This window comes from Salmo salar, chromosome 10 (genome assembly GCF_965601325.2).
Source record: "Salmo salar chromosome 10, fSalSal1, whole genome shotgun sequence".
Taxonomy (NCBI): Eukaryota; Metazoa; Chordata; class Actinopteri; order Salmoniformes; family Salmonidae; genus Salmo; species Salmo salar.
In genome coordinates, this window is record NC_138300.1 from 103775001 (window position 1) to 103792808 (window position 17808).

At 46.0% G+C, this 17808-nt stretch overlaps 1 protein-coding gene across 2 annotated transcripts in view; it reads right to left on the bottom strand.

Moving 5' to 3' along the window:
- LOC100196824 (inositol 1,4,5-trisphosphate-gated calcium channel ITPR2) overlaps window positions 1-17808 on the bottom strand; it is a 148385-nt gene that overhangs the window by 81284 nt on the left and 49293 nt on the right. Inside the window, exons 28-37 of one of the 2 annotated variants that reach the window (XM_014125392.3) lie at window positions 17481-17606; window positions 16495-16617; window positions 15745-15945; window positions 14011-14262; window positions 13545-13670; window positions 13122-13250; window positions 12781-12901; window positions 11574-11755; window positions 11339-11481; window positions 10906-11035 (exon numbers count right to left, since the gene is read on the bottom strand). In XM_014125392.3, the coding sequence (XP_013980867.1) occupies window positions 10906-11035; window positions 11339-11481; window positions 11574-11755; window positions 12781-12901; window positions 13122-13250; window positions 13545-13670; window positions 14011-14262; window positions 15745-15945; window positions 16495-16617; window positions 17481-17606 (1533 nt within the window). The remainder of the gene's footprint in view (window positions 1-10905; window positions 11036-11338; window positions 11482-11573; window positions 11756-12780; window positions 12902-13121; window positions 13251-13544; window positions 13671-14010; window positions 14263-15744; window positions 15946-16494; window positions 16618-17480; window positions 17607-17808) is intronic. The other variant, XM_014125393.3, reaches the window with a different exon arrangement.

The window sequence follows — 17808 nt, forward strand, 5'->3', positions numbered from 1 at the left end:
TTTTGGTCTTTACTTGTATAAAATCAAATTTAGCCTCATCTGTTCCGTCTATCATTGAAGAACAAAATAAAAACATTTCAGCAGACATGACCTATGAGGGGGCGGTGAGCATTCCACAGAATGGGATGATCATAGTATAAATACATAGTTATTGTATACATTACATATATTGAGCATGTCAGAACGTAAGCTGAGCAGACATTAAAAAAAAATTGTTGTATGCCTTTTTAGGGCTTTTAAAGCTCCAACCCGTCTCCTAATGTACCAAAAAAAGTGGATTATGTCATTTTACATATATTGGAGAAAGACTGCCACTTAAGTACTGCGGTCAGTATGTATTACCTTATAAATTAAAGTATAGTGGTAGGTGGGGGTCTACTTGGGGAGAGTGGGTCTACAGAGAGACTGAAATTGGATGAGTTGAGGCCCCACGCACACCTTAGAGAAGTGTCTGATGCCCTCCCAATCACCCCATCCCAAACCCCTGGATGAAGCCCCTCTCTCCAAGTCCCTCCTTTCCTCTCTCCCAAAGCAAATCCATCCCTCTCCACCACCCCGACCATGTATTGCCAATGACCAGATTGCACAGCGGACAGGTGTTTCCCCTGATTAGATACTGTGCCTTTTCAAACTACATCCAAAGAGCAACTCATTAGGTTTTCATAAAGACACTGATACTATCATATAGTTATGTTCCTGCACTGCAGTACACAAATCTTCTAAATACCAATTGTCAGTTTCACCTGCCTATAAAACAAAATTGATTGACTGGCTCTAAATGATTTATAAATGCAATGGTTTAATTACAGAGCATAGTCATTGCGCCTACTCATCCCTGTACACAAAACTCATCCCAAACTCATACGTTCCCCATGCGGTGCCTTCCTCAGACCAGACACATGGAACAGGCAGAGCTCTAAACATGAACACTGTCCTTATTCCTAACCCAAACACATTACACTACACTCTAGAGGGCCAAACAAGATAAATCCTTCTCAGCCTACTGCAGATCCATCAGTCAGTTCACTGTCTGCCCCTGCCACGACCCAGAGTGGGAGAGAGTGACAGAGAGAGAGACAGAGAGAGACAGAGAATCGAGGCAGACAGGCAGAGTGATAGAAAGAGAGAGGGAATGAGAAAGAAGCTCACACTCGCTCTAGTGAGAGAGAGAAAGAGGAGGGAACGTGATGGTCCGCGTGACGCTGGCTCAGACACTGCAGGCGGTTACGTAAGTGCACCCCCTGCCCCGTCTCCTCATGGACTGAGCAGACGCCGCTCTCCTCCAATCCCTCGCCCCGCAGCCGCAGCCCGCTTTTTTCCCTCCGCTCACATGGCTCTTCACATGCTACCTTCCTTGCTCTCTCTTTCTCCCTCTCCCTCTCTCTTCCACTCACTGGAGCGCTCGTTCTCCCTCTCCTCCTCCTCCCACTCACTGCGCCCCAGGGATCCACCAACCTCTGCTGTCGCTTTTCTCTTTCTCTCTTTTTCTTGCCCTTTCTTTTTCTTGCACGCTCCTGTGGAGTGAGACAGCAGCGCCACACTCAGGGCAACGGGGATATTAAAATCAAATGTTATTAGTCACATGCGCCGAATACAACAGGTGTAGACCTTACAGTGAAATGCTTACTTACGAGCCCCAGCCAACAATGCAGTTTATAAAAAATATGAATAAGAAATAAAAAACTATCACACACACACACACATTCTTAGTATTTTTAAACATACCAATATGTTTTTGCACTTGTAAATGTCAGTGCTTTTGACTGCATCATTTACTCTGTGAATGATATCATATCAGAGTACAAGCTCTGGCTTAGTCACCTGTGTATTTGAGTATGATTATGAATAACATTTAGCAACATGACATGATCTCAATACCAAAAAAGGCAATGGCATATCAAGACAGCACTACTTTTACTGTGTGTAAACTATTGAATGTCTCATCTCCTGATCATCCTCTACTACAACTAGCAGCAGACAGGCTTCACTTTACCCTCCAGAGGTGACCACCAACCCAGGAATAACTTTCTCCCAACACCCTCTCCCTTCTTCACGGGCCCATGTTGGAGAGAGCGAGCGAGAGAGAGAGGAGCACTCCTGCACCCCCACTCACTGCAGTATTGATTTGTTTGTTCAGAGTTTTCCCACCTCCATCCCTCCCTCCCTTAATCCATCACTTTCTCCCTCACAGTGTGAGCTTGTCCTCGAGTGCCTGCCTTATATAACAGCATGGAGAGGCCCACAGAATACTGATGAGAAGTCTGGGCTCAGGACCCACACACACAGAGACTGAGACAGACAGAGACAGAGGAGGCTAGAGCACTGTGGGCTACTGCAAGACCAGATAGGAGTGCAGCCCACCCGCTCCATCATGGCAGTGCAATATGAACTAACTAAGCATGCTTCATCATAAAGAGGAACTAAAAAAAAAAATTCTGGTTAAAATCAGCCTCTGTGGCATCGATAGTAGTCTTAAACATCAATTTTGGTGCCAAAATTGATTATAAATTGTAAATACTTCAGCAAAATGGAATGCTGAGCCTCAAATAGCCATCTGTCCCTTACTAAGAAAAAATAAACATGACTGTGTGTAAATGATACATTTCTTCATATCCTGCGCAAATGTTATTAAAATGCGGTAAGTGAATTCTGGAATTAAACAATTAACTATGCAAATGAGCAAAATCTGTTTGCATTAATGAAATAGACACCTGGTTTAAATAGAAGCCTGTCTCTAATAAGCACCTGTTGAATTAAGCAATTAAGCAAAATAAATGTTCCGGAACTCCAATTTGAGCAGCAGCAGCTGAAAAATGAGCTCCTACAAATATTGAAATTTACATGGTTTTTAGAGTGAAGTACATCAGAAAAAAGCAAAAGAAAACTGCAAGACTGAAGAGGAGAAAAAACAAGCAATAAACAAAGATAGGCTTTTGAAAAATAACAATTTTTCATAAAATTGTAGTTAGCTAGCTGAATTGTTTACCAGTTGCTAAGCAGTTGCTAGGGACTCTTTTGGAAGAAGCTAGCTCGCTAACAAAGAACAACAAAGAATATCTAGTTAACAGAAGAAAAGAAAGAGAAAATCAGGACAGAAGAAAAAGGATATCAAAGTGAAACAGTTCTCTAAAGACACAAGAGACAATAATACAAGAAACAACACTTCTGTAGCTTGTCAACTATGTGTCTGTCTATCCCTGTTCTCTCCTCTCTGCACAGGCCATACAAACGCTTCACACCGCGTGGCCGCTGCCACTCTAACCTGGTGGTCCCAGCGCGCACAACCCACGTGGAGTTCCAGGTCTCCGGCAGCTTCTGGAACTGCCGGTCTGCAGCCAACAAGGCTGAGTTCATCTCAGCCTATGCTACCCTCCAGTCCCTAGACTTCCTGGCGCTGACGGAAACATGGATTACCACAGATAACACTGCTTCTCCTACTGCTCTCTCTTCGTCTGCCCACGTGTTCTCGCATACCCCTAGAGCATCGAGCCAGCGGGGTGGTGGCACTGGAATCCTCATCTCTCCGAAGTGGACATTCTCTCTTTCTCCCCTGACCCATCTGTCTATCTCCTCATTTGAATTCCATGCTGTCACAGTTACCAGCCATTTCAAGCTTAACATCCTTATCATTTATCGCCCTCCAGGTTCCCTTGGAGAGTTCATCAATGAGCTTGACGCCTTGATAAGTTCCTTTCCTGAGGATGGCTCACCTCTCACAGTTCTGGGTGACTTTAACCTCCCCACGTCTACCTTTGACTCATTCCTCTCTGCCTCCTTCTTTCCCCTCTGCCTCCTTCTTTCCACTTCTCTCCTCTTTTGACCTCACCCTCTCACCTTCCCCCCCTACTCACAAGGCAGGCAATACGCTTGACCTCATCTTTACTAGATGCTGTTCTTCCACTAATCTCATTGCAACTCCCCTCCAAATCTCCGACCACTACCTTGTATCCTTTTCCCTCTTGCTCTCATCCAACACTTCTCACTCTGCCCCTACTCGGATGGTATTGCGCCGTCCCAACCTTCGCTCTCTCTCTCCCGCTACTCTCTCCTCTTCCATCCTATCATCTCTTCCCTCTGCTCAAACCTTCTCCTTCTCCAGGCCGGCTCGGTCCTCCCCTCCTGCTCCGTGGCTCGACGACTCACTACGAGCTCACAGAACAGGGCTCCGGGCAGCCGAGCGGAAATGGAGGAAAACTCGCCTCCCTGCGGACCTGGCATCCTTTCACTCCCTCCTCTCTACATTCTCCTCTTCTGTCTCTGCTGCTAAAGCCACTTTCTACCACTCTAAATTCCAAGCATCTGCCTCTAACCCTAGGAAGCTCTTTGCTACCTTCTCCTCCCTCCTGAATCCTCCTCCCCCTCCCCCCCCCTCCTCCCTCTCTGCGGATGACTTCGTCAACCATTTTGAAAAGAAGGTTGACGATATCCGATCCTCGTTTGCTAAGTCAAACGACACCGCTGGTCCTGCTCACACTGCCCTACCCTGTGCTTTGACCTCTTTCTCCCCTCTCTCTCCAGATGAAATCTCGCGTCTTGTGACAGCCGGCCGCCCAACAACCTGCCCACTTGACCCTATCCCCTCCTCTCTTCTCCAGACCATTTCCGGAGACCTTCTCCCCTACCTCACCTCGCTCATCAACTCATCCTTGACCACTGGCTACGTCCCTTCCGTCTTCAAGAGAGCGAGAGTTGCACCCCTTCTGAAAAAACCTACACTCGATCCCTCCGATGTCAACAACTACAGACCAGTATCCCTTCTTTCTTTTCTCTCCAAAACTCTTGAACGTGCCGTCCTTGGCCAGCTCTCCTGCTATCTCTCTCAGAATGACCTTCTTGATCCTAATCAGTCAGGTTTCAAGACTGGGCATTCAACTGAGAATGCTCTTCTCTGTGTCACGGAGGCTCTCCGCACTGCTAAAGCTAACTCTCTCTCCTCTGCTCTCATCCTTCTAGACCCATCTGCTGCCTTTGATACTGTGAACCATCAGATCCTCCTCTCCACCCTCTCCGAGTTGGGCATCTCCGGCGCGGCCCACGCTTGGATTGCGTCCTACCTGACAGGTCGCTCCTACCAGGTGGTGTGGCGAGAATCTGTCTCCGCACCATGCGCTCTCACCACTGGTGTCCCCCAGGGCTCTGTTCTAGGCCCTCTCCTATTCTCGCTATACACCAAGTCACTTGGCTCTGTCATATCCTCACATGGTCTGTCCGATCATTGCTATGCAGACGACACACAATTAATCTTCTCTTTTCCCCCTTCTGATAACCAGGCGGCGAATCGCATCTCTGCATGTCTGTCAGACATATCAGTGTGGATGACGGATCACCACCTCAAGCTGAACCTCGGCAAGACGGAGCTGCTCTTCCTCCCGGGGAAGGACTGCCCGTTCCATGATCTCGCCATCACGGTTGACAACTCCCTTGTGTCCTCCTCCCAGAGTGCTAAGAACCTTGGCGTGATCCTGGACAACACCTGTCGTTCTCCACTAACATCAAGGCGGTGACCCGATCCTGTAGGTTCATGCTCTACAACATTCGCAGAGTACGACCCTGCCTCACACAGGAAGCGGCGCAGGTCCTAATCCAGGCACTTGTCATCTCCCGTCTGGATTACTGCAACTCGCTGTTGGCTGGGCTCCCTGCCTGTGCCATTAAACCCCTACAACTCATCCAGAACGCCGCAGCCCGTCTGGTGTTCAACCTTCCCAAGTTCTCTCACGTCACCCCGCTCCTCCTCTCTCTCCACTGGCTTCCAGTTGAAGCTCGCATCCGCTACAAGACCATGGTGATTGCCTACGGAGCTGTGAAGGGAACGGCACCTCCATACCTTCAGGCTCTGATCAGGCCCTACACCCAAACAAGGGCACTGCGTTCATCCACCTCTGGCCTGCTGGCCCCCCTACCTCTGAGGAAGCACAGTTCCCGCTCAGCCCAGTCAAAACTGTTCGCTGCTCTGGCACCCCAATGGTGGAACAAGCTCCCTCACGACGCCAGGACAGCGGAGTCAATCACCACCTTCCGGAGACACCTGAAACCCCACCTCTTTAAGGAATACCTAGGATAGGATAAAGTAATCCTTCTAACCCCCCCCCCTTAAAATATTTAGATGCACTATTGTAAAGTGGTTGTTCCACTGGATATCATAAGGTGAATGCACCAATTTGTAAGTCGCTCTGGATAAGAGCGTCTGCTAAATGACTTAAATGTAAATGTAATGTAAATGTAAGCAATAAATGCCAGGGCTATTAATTGTTTTACCGTAGGATAACTTTGGTCATAAATGGCAATATCTTCCAAAATTGAGATTTGTGAGATTTAGGAAATTAACAATGTTCCTAAATCCTGGGAAATTTGAGTTACATGTTTTTTTATTATATGAGAGGCAGTACTAAGTGGAGGGCGGGTGGATATGGCTAGGGCCGTGTCAGAGTTCAGCAGGGTTACAGTAGCTGGAAAGAAACTGTTCTTGAGCCTGCTAGTGCAGGAACGTAGAGACCTGTACCGCCTGCCTGATGGTAGGAGGGCAAACAGTTTGTGGCATGATTGTGAAAGGTCCCCGATGATGCTGCGCCCTACGTAGACACCGCTTGCACTGGAGGTCTGCGGTGGCAGGGAGCTGGGAACCAGTGATGTGCTGGGCAGTTTTCACCACCCGTTGCAGGGCTTTCCGATCGGCCACGGAGCATCCGCAAACCACACTGTGGCGCAGTTAGTCAGAATGCTCTCGATCGTGTAGCGGTAAAAGTTCACCAGGATCTTGGGAGACAGGTGGGCCTTCTTCAGCCTCCTCAAAAAGTACAGGCGCTGCGGCACCTTAATGACCAGGGTTGAGGTGGTGAGGGTCCAGGAGAGGTCCTCGGAGATGTAGACACCCAGGAATTTGAAGCAGAGCACACGCTCCACCTCAGTGCCATCAATGAGAACTGGGGCGTGGCTGCAGCTTTTAGACTTCCTGTAATCCACAATTAGCTCCTTGGTTTTCTTTGCATTGAGGGCCAGGTTGTTGTCAGTGCACCATGCAGCCAGGTGCTTGACCTCCTCCCTGTAGGCTGACTCGTCATTGATCATGCCTACCACTGTGGTGTCGCCTGCGAACTTGACGATGGTGTTGGAACCGTGTACAAGAACGCAGTCGTAGGTGAAGAGGGAGTAGGGGGCTCAGCAGGCGGCCCTGTGGCACACCAGTGTTCAGGTTCAGGGTTGAGGAGGTGAAGTTGTCTAACCTGACAGACTGGGGTCTGTTGGTTAGGAAGTCCAAAGTCCAGTTACAGAGAGAGGGGCTGATCCCTAGGTCATGGAGTTTGGTGACCAGCCTACATACATACATTTTGGGGTCACTTAGAAATGTCCTTGTTTTTGAAAGAAAGCTACATTATTTGTCCATTAAAAATGTATCAGAAATACAGTGTAGACATTGTTAATGTTGTAAATGACTATTGTACCTGGAAACTGCAGATTTTTTTATGGAATATCTACTTAGGCGTACAGAGACCCATTATCAGCAACCATCACTCCTGTGTTCCAATGGCACGTTGTGTTAGCTAATCCAAGTTATAATTTTAAACGGCTAATTGATCATTACAAAAACACTTTTGCAATTATGTTAGCACAGCTGAAAACTGTTGTCCTGCTTAAAGAAGCAATAAAACTGGCCTTCTTTAGTTGAGTATCTGGAGCATCGGCATTTGTGGGTTCATTTACAGGCTCAAAATAGCCAGAAACAAAGAACTTTCTTCTGAAACTCGTCAGTCTATTCTTGTCCTGAGAAATGAAGGCTATTCCATGTGAGAAATTTCCAAGAAACTGAAGATCTCGTACAACGCTGTGTACTACTCCCTTCACAGAACAGCACAAACGGACTCTAACCAGAATAGAAAGAGGAGTGGGAAGCCCCGGTGCACAACTGAGCAAGAGGACAAGTACATTAGTGTCGAGTTTGAGAAACAGACACCTCACAAGTTCTCAACTGACAGCTTCATTAAGTAGTACCCGCAAAACACCAGTCTCAACGTCAACAGTGAAGAGGCGACTCCGGGATGCTGGCCTTCTAGGCAGAGTTGCAAAGAAAAAGCCATATCTCAGATTGGCCAATAAAAAGAAAAGATTAAGATGGGCAAAAGAACAGACACTGGACAGAGGAACTCTGCCTAGACGGCCAGCATCCCAGAAATGTCTATGTGACCCCAAACTTTTGAATGGTAGTGTACATGCATACATACACACACAGAAAGTATGAACCTTTCTATTATCATAGTTTTTACAGATTGTAAATTAAAGGTAAACATTTTTGCTAGGCGTATTATTATATCATTGATCAATTGACTATAACTTTTCAAATCACCCAGTAGTTCTATCTGCAGAGTTAGCACCAGGTAAATGTTGCTATTCTTCAGCCATTCCTGAACCTGTAACCTGTGATCGTTTTGCGTATCAGTTCATAAACCATGTGCCATGGAATTGGTACATCGAAAATCTCTTAAACTATTTTGCAATCTATATGACAGAGCGGTCAATTTTTTGGTCCTTAAATTAAACTGGTATAGTTTTTCGGTCTTTAATGCAGGGCCGACAGACAAGTCCCTTCCACTAGCCTCTTCCATTTTTGTGGTAATGCTGCAATTAGTTGGTTGTAATTTTGGGTAGAGCAGAAATTAACAGATATTTTTTGTTAGCTGCATGTGTGACATAACATCCACCAGTCCTATTTATGATATCATTTACAAAAATACTTTTTTTTAATGATTTTTTTAAATCAATTAGTATATTTGAGTTTAACCACAATATTTGTTGTATCTTTTCTGGTGGATTAAATTGAAATTGCAACCAACTTTCTATGGCTTGTTTTAAAAATAGTGATATTTGGGAGAGGGTAAGTAATAATATGGGAATGAGGTAGTTGGGTGTGCTATTTATAGATTGGCTGTGTACAGGTACAGTGATCGGTAAGATGCTCTGACAGCTGATGCTTAAAGATAGAGAGGTAGATATAAGACTCCAGCTTCAGTGATTTTTGCAATTCCTTCCAGTCATTGGCAGCAGAGAACTGGAAGGAAAGGCGGCCAAAGGAAGTGTTGGCTTTGGGGATGACCAGTGAAATATACCTGCTGGAGCGCGTGCTACGTGTGGGTGCTGCTATGGTGACCAGTGAGCTGAGATAAGGCGGGGCATTACCTAGCATAGACTCATAGATGACCTGGAGCCAGTGGGATTGGTGAAGAATATGTTGTGAGGGCCTGCCAAAGAGAGCATACAGGTCGCAGTGGTGGGTAGTATATGGGGCTTTGGTGACAAAACTGATGCCACTGTGATAGACTACATCCAATTTGCTGAGTAGGGTGTTGGAGGCTATTTTGTAAATGACATCGCCGAAGTCAAGGATCAGTAGGATAGTCAGTTTTACGAGGGTATGTTTGGCAGCATGAGTGAAGGATGCTTTGTTGCGAAATAGGAAGCCGATTGTAGATTTAATTTTGGATGGGAGATGCTTAATGTGAGTCTGGAAGGAGAGTTTACAGTCTAACCAGACACCTAGGTATTTGTAGTTGTCTACATATTCTAAGTCAGAACCGTCCAGAGTAGCGATGCTAGTCGGGCAGGAGGGTGCGGGCAGCAATCTGTTGAAGAGCATGCACTTAGTTTTACTAGCATTTAAAAGCAGTTGGAGGCCTCGGAAGGAGTGTTGTATGGCGTTGAAGCTCGTTTGGAGGTTTTTTAGCACAGTGTTCAAGGAAGGGCCAGATGTATACAGAATGGTGTCACCTGCGTAGAGGTGGATCAGAGAATCACCAGCAGCAAGAGCGACATCATTGATATATACAGAGAAAAGAGTCTGCCCGAGAATTGAACCTTGTGGCACCCCCATAGAGACTGCCAGAGGTCCGGACAACCGGCCCTTCGATTTGACACACTGAACTCTATCTGAGAAGTAGTTGGTGAACCAGGCACCCATGACCAGCTCGGAAACCAGATTGCATAGTGGAGAAGGTACGGTGGGATTCGAAATGGTCGGTGATCTGTTTGTTAACTTGACTTTTGAAGATTTTAGAAAGGCAGGGCAGGATGGATATAGGTCTATAACAGTTTGGGTCTAGAGTGTCTCCCTCTTTGAAGAGGGGGATGACTGCGGCAGCTTTCCAATCTTTGGTGATCTCAGACGATACGAAAGAGAGGTTGAACAGGCTAGTAATAGGGGTTGCAACACTTTCGGTGGATAATTTTAGAAAGAGAGGGTCCAGATTTTCTAACCCAGCTGATTTGTAGGGATCCAGATTTTTTAGCTCTTTCAGAACATCAGCTGTCTGGATTTGGGTGAAGGAGAAGCGGGGGGGGCTTTGGCAAGTTGCTACAGGGGGTGCTGAGATGTTGGCCAGGGTAGAGGTAGCCAGGTGGAAAGCATAGCCAGCCATAGACAAATGCTTATTGAAATGATCAATTATCGTAGATTTATCGGTGGTGACAGTGTTTCCTAGCCTCAGTGCAGTGGGCAGCTGGGAGGAGGTGCTCTTATTCCCCATGGACTTTACAGTGTCCCAAAACATTTTGGAATTAGTGCTACAGGATGCAAATTTCTGTTTGAAGAAGCTAGCCTTAGCTTTCCTAACTGACTGAGTATACTAGTTCCGGACTTCCCTGAAAAGTTGCATATCGCGGGGGCTATTCGATGCTAATACAGAACGCACAGGATGTTTTTGTGCTGGTCAAGGGCAGTCAAGTCTGGGGTGAACCAAGGGCTTTTTCTGTTCTTATGTCTACATTTTTTGAATGGGGCGTGCTAGTGTGGTTGATGACAACCAACAGTATGCAGTCTTTTGTATCGTAGCCTTGGGTATTGATACAGTATCATATTGATGTTCTCCACATCCCTATACCAAAAAGACCTTGTATATAAACAAACTCTTGTCTCACCATGTCTGGATCAGTACTCACAGGCTCATCGAAGGCCTCCTTCTTGTCCAGCATTTCTCTAAGTGTCTGCAGGATCTTAATGCACAGTTTTTCCTCTTTGTCCATCAGCTTCTTGGTGTGTTTGATCAGTCTGAATGACAAGGGGAAGGGTACAGGTGGAAGATGAGTATCATGGCTTCAAGTCATCTAAACACACCAACAGACATGTGACCTATGACTGGAGGATTATGAATAGCACAATAAATTAGAATATATCTTTTCAGAAGCATTTAGGAGAAGTCACAGTTAGATAGTCTAAAGTAAATCACAAACCAGAACAATGGTAGGTCAAATGCTAACTTGGCACTGGTCTAAATGCTCTGTAAATGCAGCCCATAGATAGTGTATCTGTGATCAGTGTCTGTGACTGCATCTGTGTCTCTGCAACACTCACTTGGACATGAAGGCTCCACTCTCACAGCGCAGTCTGGCAGCCTCTGGGAACAACAGCTCAGGGCTGTGTAGTACATCCACCAACACAGAGAACTCAGCCTGCACCTTAGGACTGAACTGCTCCTCTAGACATGCCACCACACCCTGGACACAACACAGCATAATACTCTCTGCAGTATAGTACACACACACATGAATATGTGTGTGTGTACATATTCATGTGTGTGTGTCATCACCTGCAGCTTCTCGATGATGCTCTTGTAGTCGGGCCCTCCTAGGGTCTCCTTTCGGGGCCGGGTGCGTGCTGAGATCCTCCAGTCCTTGGCGGCACGATGCACCACATTGGTGTGGGCCTTCAGAGACAAAGTGTTCACCTGGCTGTCCAGATCCACCGGTATGGCTATGGCACGCGCCTTGGCTGGACAGGAGACGAAGAAGACTTTAAACATGGCCATACTCGTATTCATAATTGTATCCGTAAGTTGACAGTTGGATCGGATGATACTCGTGATCGGGAAAAACTGACGTGTTTTATTATGCCTAAATAGATGTTGGCAAAAAACCTCCCTGCACGTTCTCACTGCAAAGAAAGCTGCAGATTAGGAGCAGCGAAGTGGGTGTGGGTGTCTACAACTTGCAGCGGGCAGCCAAGTTTGCTGTCACTCAGTTTCATATTCTTTCCCTACCCTTGCCCCACTTGTTAGATATTATGCACATTGATAGGAAACATCCTCACCATGTGATTTATCATAGTAACATTCTAAATGAAAACCTGTGAGGAAAAGTGATCAGATGAAGTGGACAGAGAAACACAGCTTCACCCTTCTCTTTACATACAGGAAAACTAGCCAGTTGAGTTATTTAGACCACGAACATTACTGACTCAAAGACAGTACAGTATGGTTTAGAAACTTTGTGATTGACTGACATGAGAAAGATGCTTGCCGGCACCCGAAAATAACTTTTCTTCCAATCACAGATAATTACAAAAAAATACTCGAATCACAATTGTATGCAGAAAATTACCCATATCGGTTACGATACTCTTTTTGTCCAACTACTACACCACTGCTTTATAACTAGGAACTGAGGGAGCCTCAAAGTAGGAGTGCTGATACAGGATCAGTTTAGCCTTGCAGATCATATTGAATACTCAGACACTTTATGAACACTGGCCCAGATTTCTTCCAGACACAGATATTGACATAAGCTGACATGACACCCAATCAACCAACAGAGAACTACTTTCTGCAAATAAATACACAGTGGTGGCAGAATAACAGTGGTGGCAGAATAACAGTGGTGGCAGAATAACAGGGTTTTTTGGATGAGACTCGAAAGACTTGAAATGTCTACATGTCATTATAGCAATCACCAACGTTTCCAGTTTACCAACCTTGGTCAAGGCCTGTCAAAGTACAATTATTGGGCTGTGAGACTCACCCACGTCAGCCAGTGTTTTGATGCAGCCCTCAATGTTGTTCTTCTGGGCCGAGCTGATCCAGGTGCAGTTATAGATCCTGAAGGAAGACTGGAGCAGCTTGATGAAGATGGGCTGGTGGGTCTGACATAGTAGAGAGGAAAGAGAGAGGGATAATAGGAGAAGATAAAACAGACACTTCAATGACACTCAAAATGTTGTGCCAACTACAAGATGGATCAGAATTTGCCGGCAGTACCTTCACTGAACCAAATCTGGTCCACTGTCCTTCCAACATTTGAAAGTGACCTGGGGAAGGTATTTAAATGCCCATGTATAAGGTTAACCTCTCTCTCAGCCATACCTGCAGGTTGGAGTTGTTGACAGGGAACTGGGAGCTGAAGAAGCCCTTGACGATGGCCATTACCGTCTCAATCACATACCTTTCCAGGGGAACGTCGGCATGGTTACGGTCCGTGGTGCTGTTGCACACCTAAAAACAGAAAAGGAAAGGGGGATGTGAAGTCTGTCAGTCACTCAGGAGTGAGGGGGCAGAGACTTACCTGGGGTATATCTCAATAGTCAAATGGACTTCTCTTCTCCTTTCCCTCATTTATAATGAACTGGACTGGGGAAAAGCCCATTCCCATAAGGGACCCACCATGTTGTTTTTTTGTGTTCAGATCAGTGCAGATGAGGGAGAGGACACAACGAAACAGAGGAAAAATAACCTGTTTTGTAATATTGAGACGCATCCCTTTGAGGAGGACCTAGGTGAGGACATTACCCGTGCCATGTCCACCAGAAAGTTCTCAAACAGCTTCCAGATGTGGTGGCTGGTGTAGATCTCCTTCATCTCCACCTCCGTGTCCACGTAGCAGTGGTTCACAAAGTTCACGTAGGCCGTCTTCACCTGGGGAGGGAGGGCCATTAGAAACCATGCATCCAGATGAATGACAGGTGTGAGCGATTCCACTGAGGTGAATGAATGCTAAGCTATATCAAGTCTGGCTGTTCCGGAATCACAATTTGTATGCATTGGTATGAAACTAGGTAAACAAACCTCTGACCACTCTCTGTATGAAAACAAAATAGGTGCATGTCAATTATCTATAATGGAATACTATCCTGCTTTACTCTGTTTCCTCAGATCAGTACAGATGATGTTGAATACAAGGATATGAAATCACATTAGACTACTGAAAGACTCCCCAGCATCCAATGACACACAGCCTCTCAAGATGACCCCGTACCTCAGCGATGCAGTCATCGTGGGTGACCACCTTGACGATGTCGTCCAGGGGCAGCAGGGAGTTACATTTCAGCTCGGTGTAGACGTTTTTGCCCTCGGTGCAGGCAGCGAGGAGCTCTACTAGGGTGTTGTGGTAGGCCAGGGCGCCGCCCTCGTCCCCACGCTCCCGCTCGCAGCACATCATCTGGAACAGCAGCGGGAAGGAGGACCGGTCGTTGTAGAACACCAGCACGTCCTCGCCACCGTTCACCAGCTGGGGGTGGGATGGACAGAAAGGGAGACAGACAGACGAGTAGAGGTTAGATAGGGAATACCTTATCACTAGTGGGGGCACCAATATTGATCATTCGATATATCGTTATACACTGAATCTAGATATACACTGAATCTACACTAGCCACCACATCTGGAATATAAAAACGCAACAATTTCAAAGATTTTACTTTGTTCAGTTACATACAAGGAAATCTGTCAATTGAAATAAATTAATGAGGCCCTAATATATGGATTTCACATGACTGAGAATATAGATTTACTGTACAACTTTGTCACAGCACAGATACCTTAAAAAAACATTTTTTTAAAAGCTAGGGGTGTGGTGACCACCATTGGCCTAATGCAGCGAGACATCTCCTTGGCATAGAATTGATCAGGCTGTTGTTTGTGGCCTGTGGAATGTTGTCCCACTCATCTTCAATGGCTGTGCGAAGTTTCTGGATATTGGTGGGAACTGGAACACTGTCGTACACGTCGATCCAGAGCATCCCAGACATGCTCAATGAATAACATGTCTAGTGAGTTCGTAGGCCATTGAAGAACTGGGACATTTTCAGCTTTCAGGAATTGTGTACAGATCCTTGCGACATGGGGCCGTGCATTATCATGCTGAAATATGAGGGGATGGCAGTGGATAAATGGCATGACAATGGGCCTCAGGATCTCGTCACTGCATGCTCTGTGCATTCAAATTGCCATCGATAAAATGCAATTGTGTTTGTTGTCCATAACTTATGTCTTCCCATACCGTAACCCCACTGCCACCATGGGAACATTTCTGGGATCTTTTATTTCAGCTCATGAAACATGGGACCAACACTTTACATGTTGCGTTTATATTTCGTTCAGTATAGTTTGATACTGATGAGCAGGACATACCATGATATTGGTTTATGCTTCCTGTTAACCTAAACTGAGACGTAACATGCAATGACTTCCTGTAATGCCCTCAACCAAGATTCCGACCACCGTCAATGGGACGCAAATTCATCCACAAGGTATTTTCAGAAAGTTGTCACGTTTTATATATTTTTCTTTTGGGAATGGATAGATCTTGCCTGGCTACCCAAACTCCTTGCTCCGGCCAAACGCTACACCACGCCCACGGACGTTAGTTTCTTCTCCGCAATGGCTTTGATACTCTGATTGGTTAAAGATGATCAAATCGCAGAGGACTTTGTTTTGTACAACACCCCTCATTTTGACCTCACCATAAATGTCTTCAATGATGGCGGTCTCTGACTGAAGTATGTAGCGAACATAGAGCAGCAGAATAAATCAGTTTGAGTCATCAGGCGAGGATAGATTAGCTATGGAACTAGAAAATAGATTACTCTATAAACAGTACTTATCCTTTTTATATATTTTTTTATAGTCACATTAAGAGATAGTGGTAGTGGAAACCATGCTATTGTGTTGTCTCCACAGCCATCCAAAGATCGCATCATCCCTCTCTCACCTCGGTCATGACCTTGTCCTGGCACTTCTTGACATACTTCCCATCGGCCTTGACGATGGTCTGGAGGAACTTGAGATACTGGACGTGTCGGCCGTGCGTCTCGATGCAGTGAACAAAATGGTGGACCACACGGTCACTGATATCGTTGCAGAGATAGAAGTTGTTCATGAAGATGTAGCGCATGGTCTCAGCCTCCAGGAGCTGGAGAGAGGGACAAGATGTGTACAGTGATTTCACATTTATTGACATATGGATATCTTGTAATAAAATACATTTATTTTGTTGAATAATAGTTAAAACATGTGGACAAACGTGTGCGGCTGCGTGTTTGTGTATTTGAGTGGAGAGTGCCACTATACACGCATGCATACATTGTGTGTATGCGTGTGCGCAGTGTGGCGTGAATGCATGTGTACATGTATGTGTAACGCCTCGAACACACCAACCACGTCATTGCGCAAAATAGTATGCAGCATCACCAGGATGTGTGCAACAAAAGTTCAACATTCACCTTCTGCTACCATTTCTGTCAAGCCGTCTACGCATACAGTTTGACGCATACGTTCGATAAATCCAAGGTATGCACCACAGAATGCACTGCAGCTGCCTCTGCAACGCAATGCTGCAAGGCAAACGCAGCGTTCCATTGGAAATGTATGTACTTCTGGTGTACCAAAATGCAATGACGCTGTCAGTGTGTTCGAAGCGTAACGTGCATGCTTGTGTGAGTGTGTTTATATGTGAGCATACCCCTGGTGTGAGGAACAGGTTGAGGTGTTTGTGGAGCAGAACCTGGTTCTGGCTGTTCCCTTTACAGAAGTTCTGCAGGAACACGTGGGCCAGTGTCATGATCTCATTCATTTTCTTATCACTCTGGGGACAGACAGACAGACAATGAGTCACAACACAGTTGTACAACTGCGTCACCACAAAATCAACCCATAAAGATGGTCAAACAAAGCTACCAAGGCAGTGTTTATCTATCTCAGGACTCTCCAACCATGTTCCTGGAGAGCTACCCTCCGGTAGGTTTTAACTCCAGCCCTGTTCATGGAGAGCTACCCTCCTGTAGGTTTTAACTCCAGCACTGTTCCTGGAGAGCTACCCCCCTGTAGGTTTTAACTCTAACCCTGTTCCTGGAGAGCTACCCTCCTGTAGGTTTTAACTCCAGCCCTGTTCCTGGAGAGCTACCCTCCTGTAGGTTTTCACTTCAACCCCAGTCATAACTAACCTGGTTCAGCTTATCAACTAGCTAATTATTAGATTTAGGTGCGCTAGATTAGGGTTGGAGCGAAAACCTACAGGACGGTAGCTCTCCATGAACAGGGCTGGAGTTAAAACCTACAGGAGGGTATCTCTCCAGGAACAGGGTTGGAGTTAAAACCTACAGGAGGGTATCTCTCCAGGAACAGGGTTGGAGTTAAAACCTACAGGAGGGTATGTCTCCAGGAACAGGGCTGGAGTTAAAACCTACAGGAGGGTAGCTCTCCAGGAACAGGGTTAGAGTTAAAACCTACAGGACAGTAGCTCTCCAGGAACAGGGTTGGAGAGCCCTGACCTACCTAGTCAAGCTTTATCAAAGTCAAGTCTGGTTATTGATAATGACAACATTTATGTCAGGCTTTGAGGGGCCTCACCTGAAACACTTATTTTATAAGCCCATATGGACTGGTTCCTGTGCGTTTGACACCTACTTCCACTTGTGAGTAAAACATCTATAAATGTGATATGCTCACCTTCTCATAAGGTATCTGGAGCAGGTCCAGCACCACAGTGTGAGCGCCCATGTTCTTCAGTAGCCTCTGCTGCTGCACACGACTCTTTTTACCGGGGTAACACTGCTTACTGAGCCGCAGCAGAATCTACTGACCACACACACACACACACAGATCAGACACTAATACATGCATTACACAGCAATAGCAATCAGTCTAAAAACACTTGCATTTTCAGCTGCTGTAATTTAGTGTTACTGGAGCACATTCAATTAAATGGAACTTTATTTATCCCCTCAGGAGCAATTAAGAAATGCAAGTCAGGTTACAAGTCGGGCCCACATAAAAC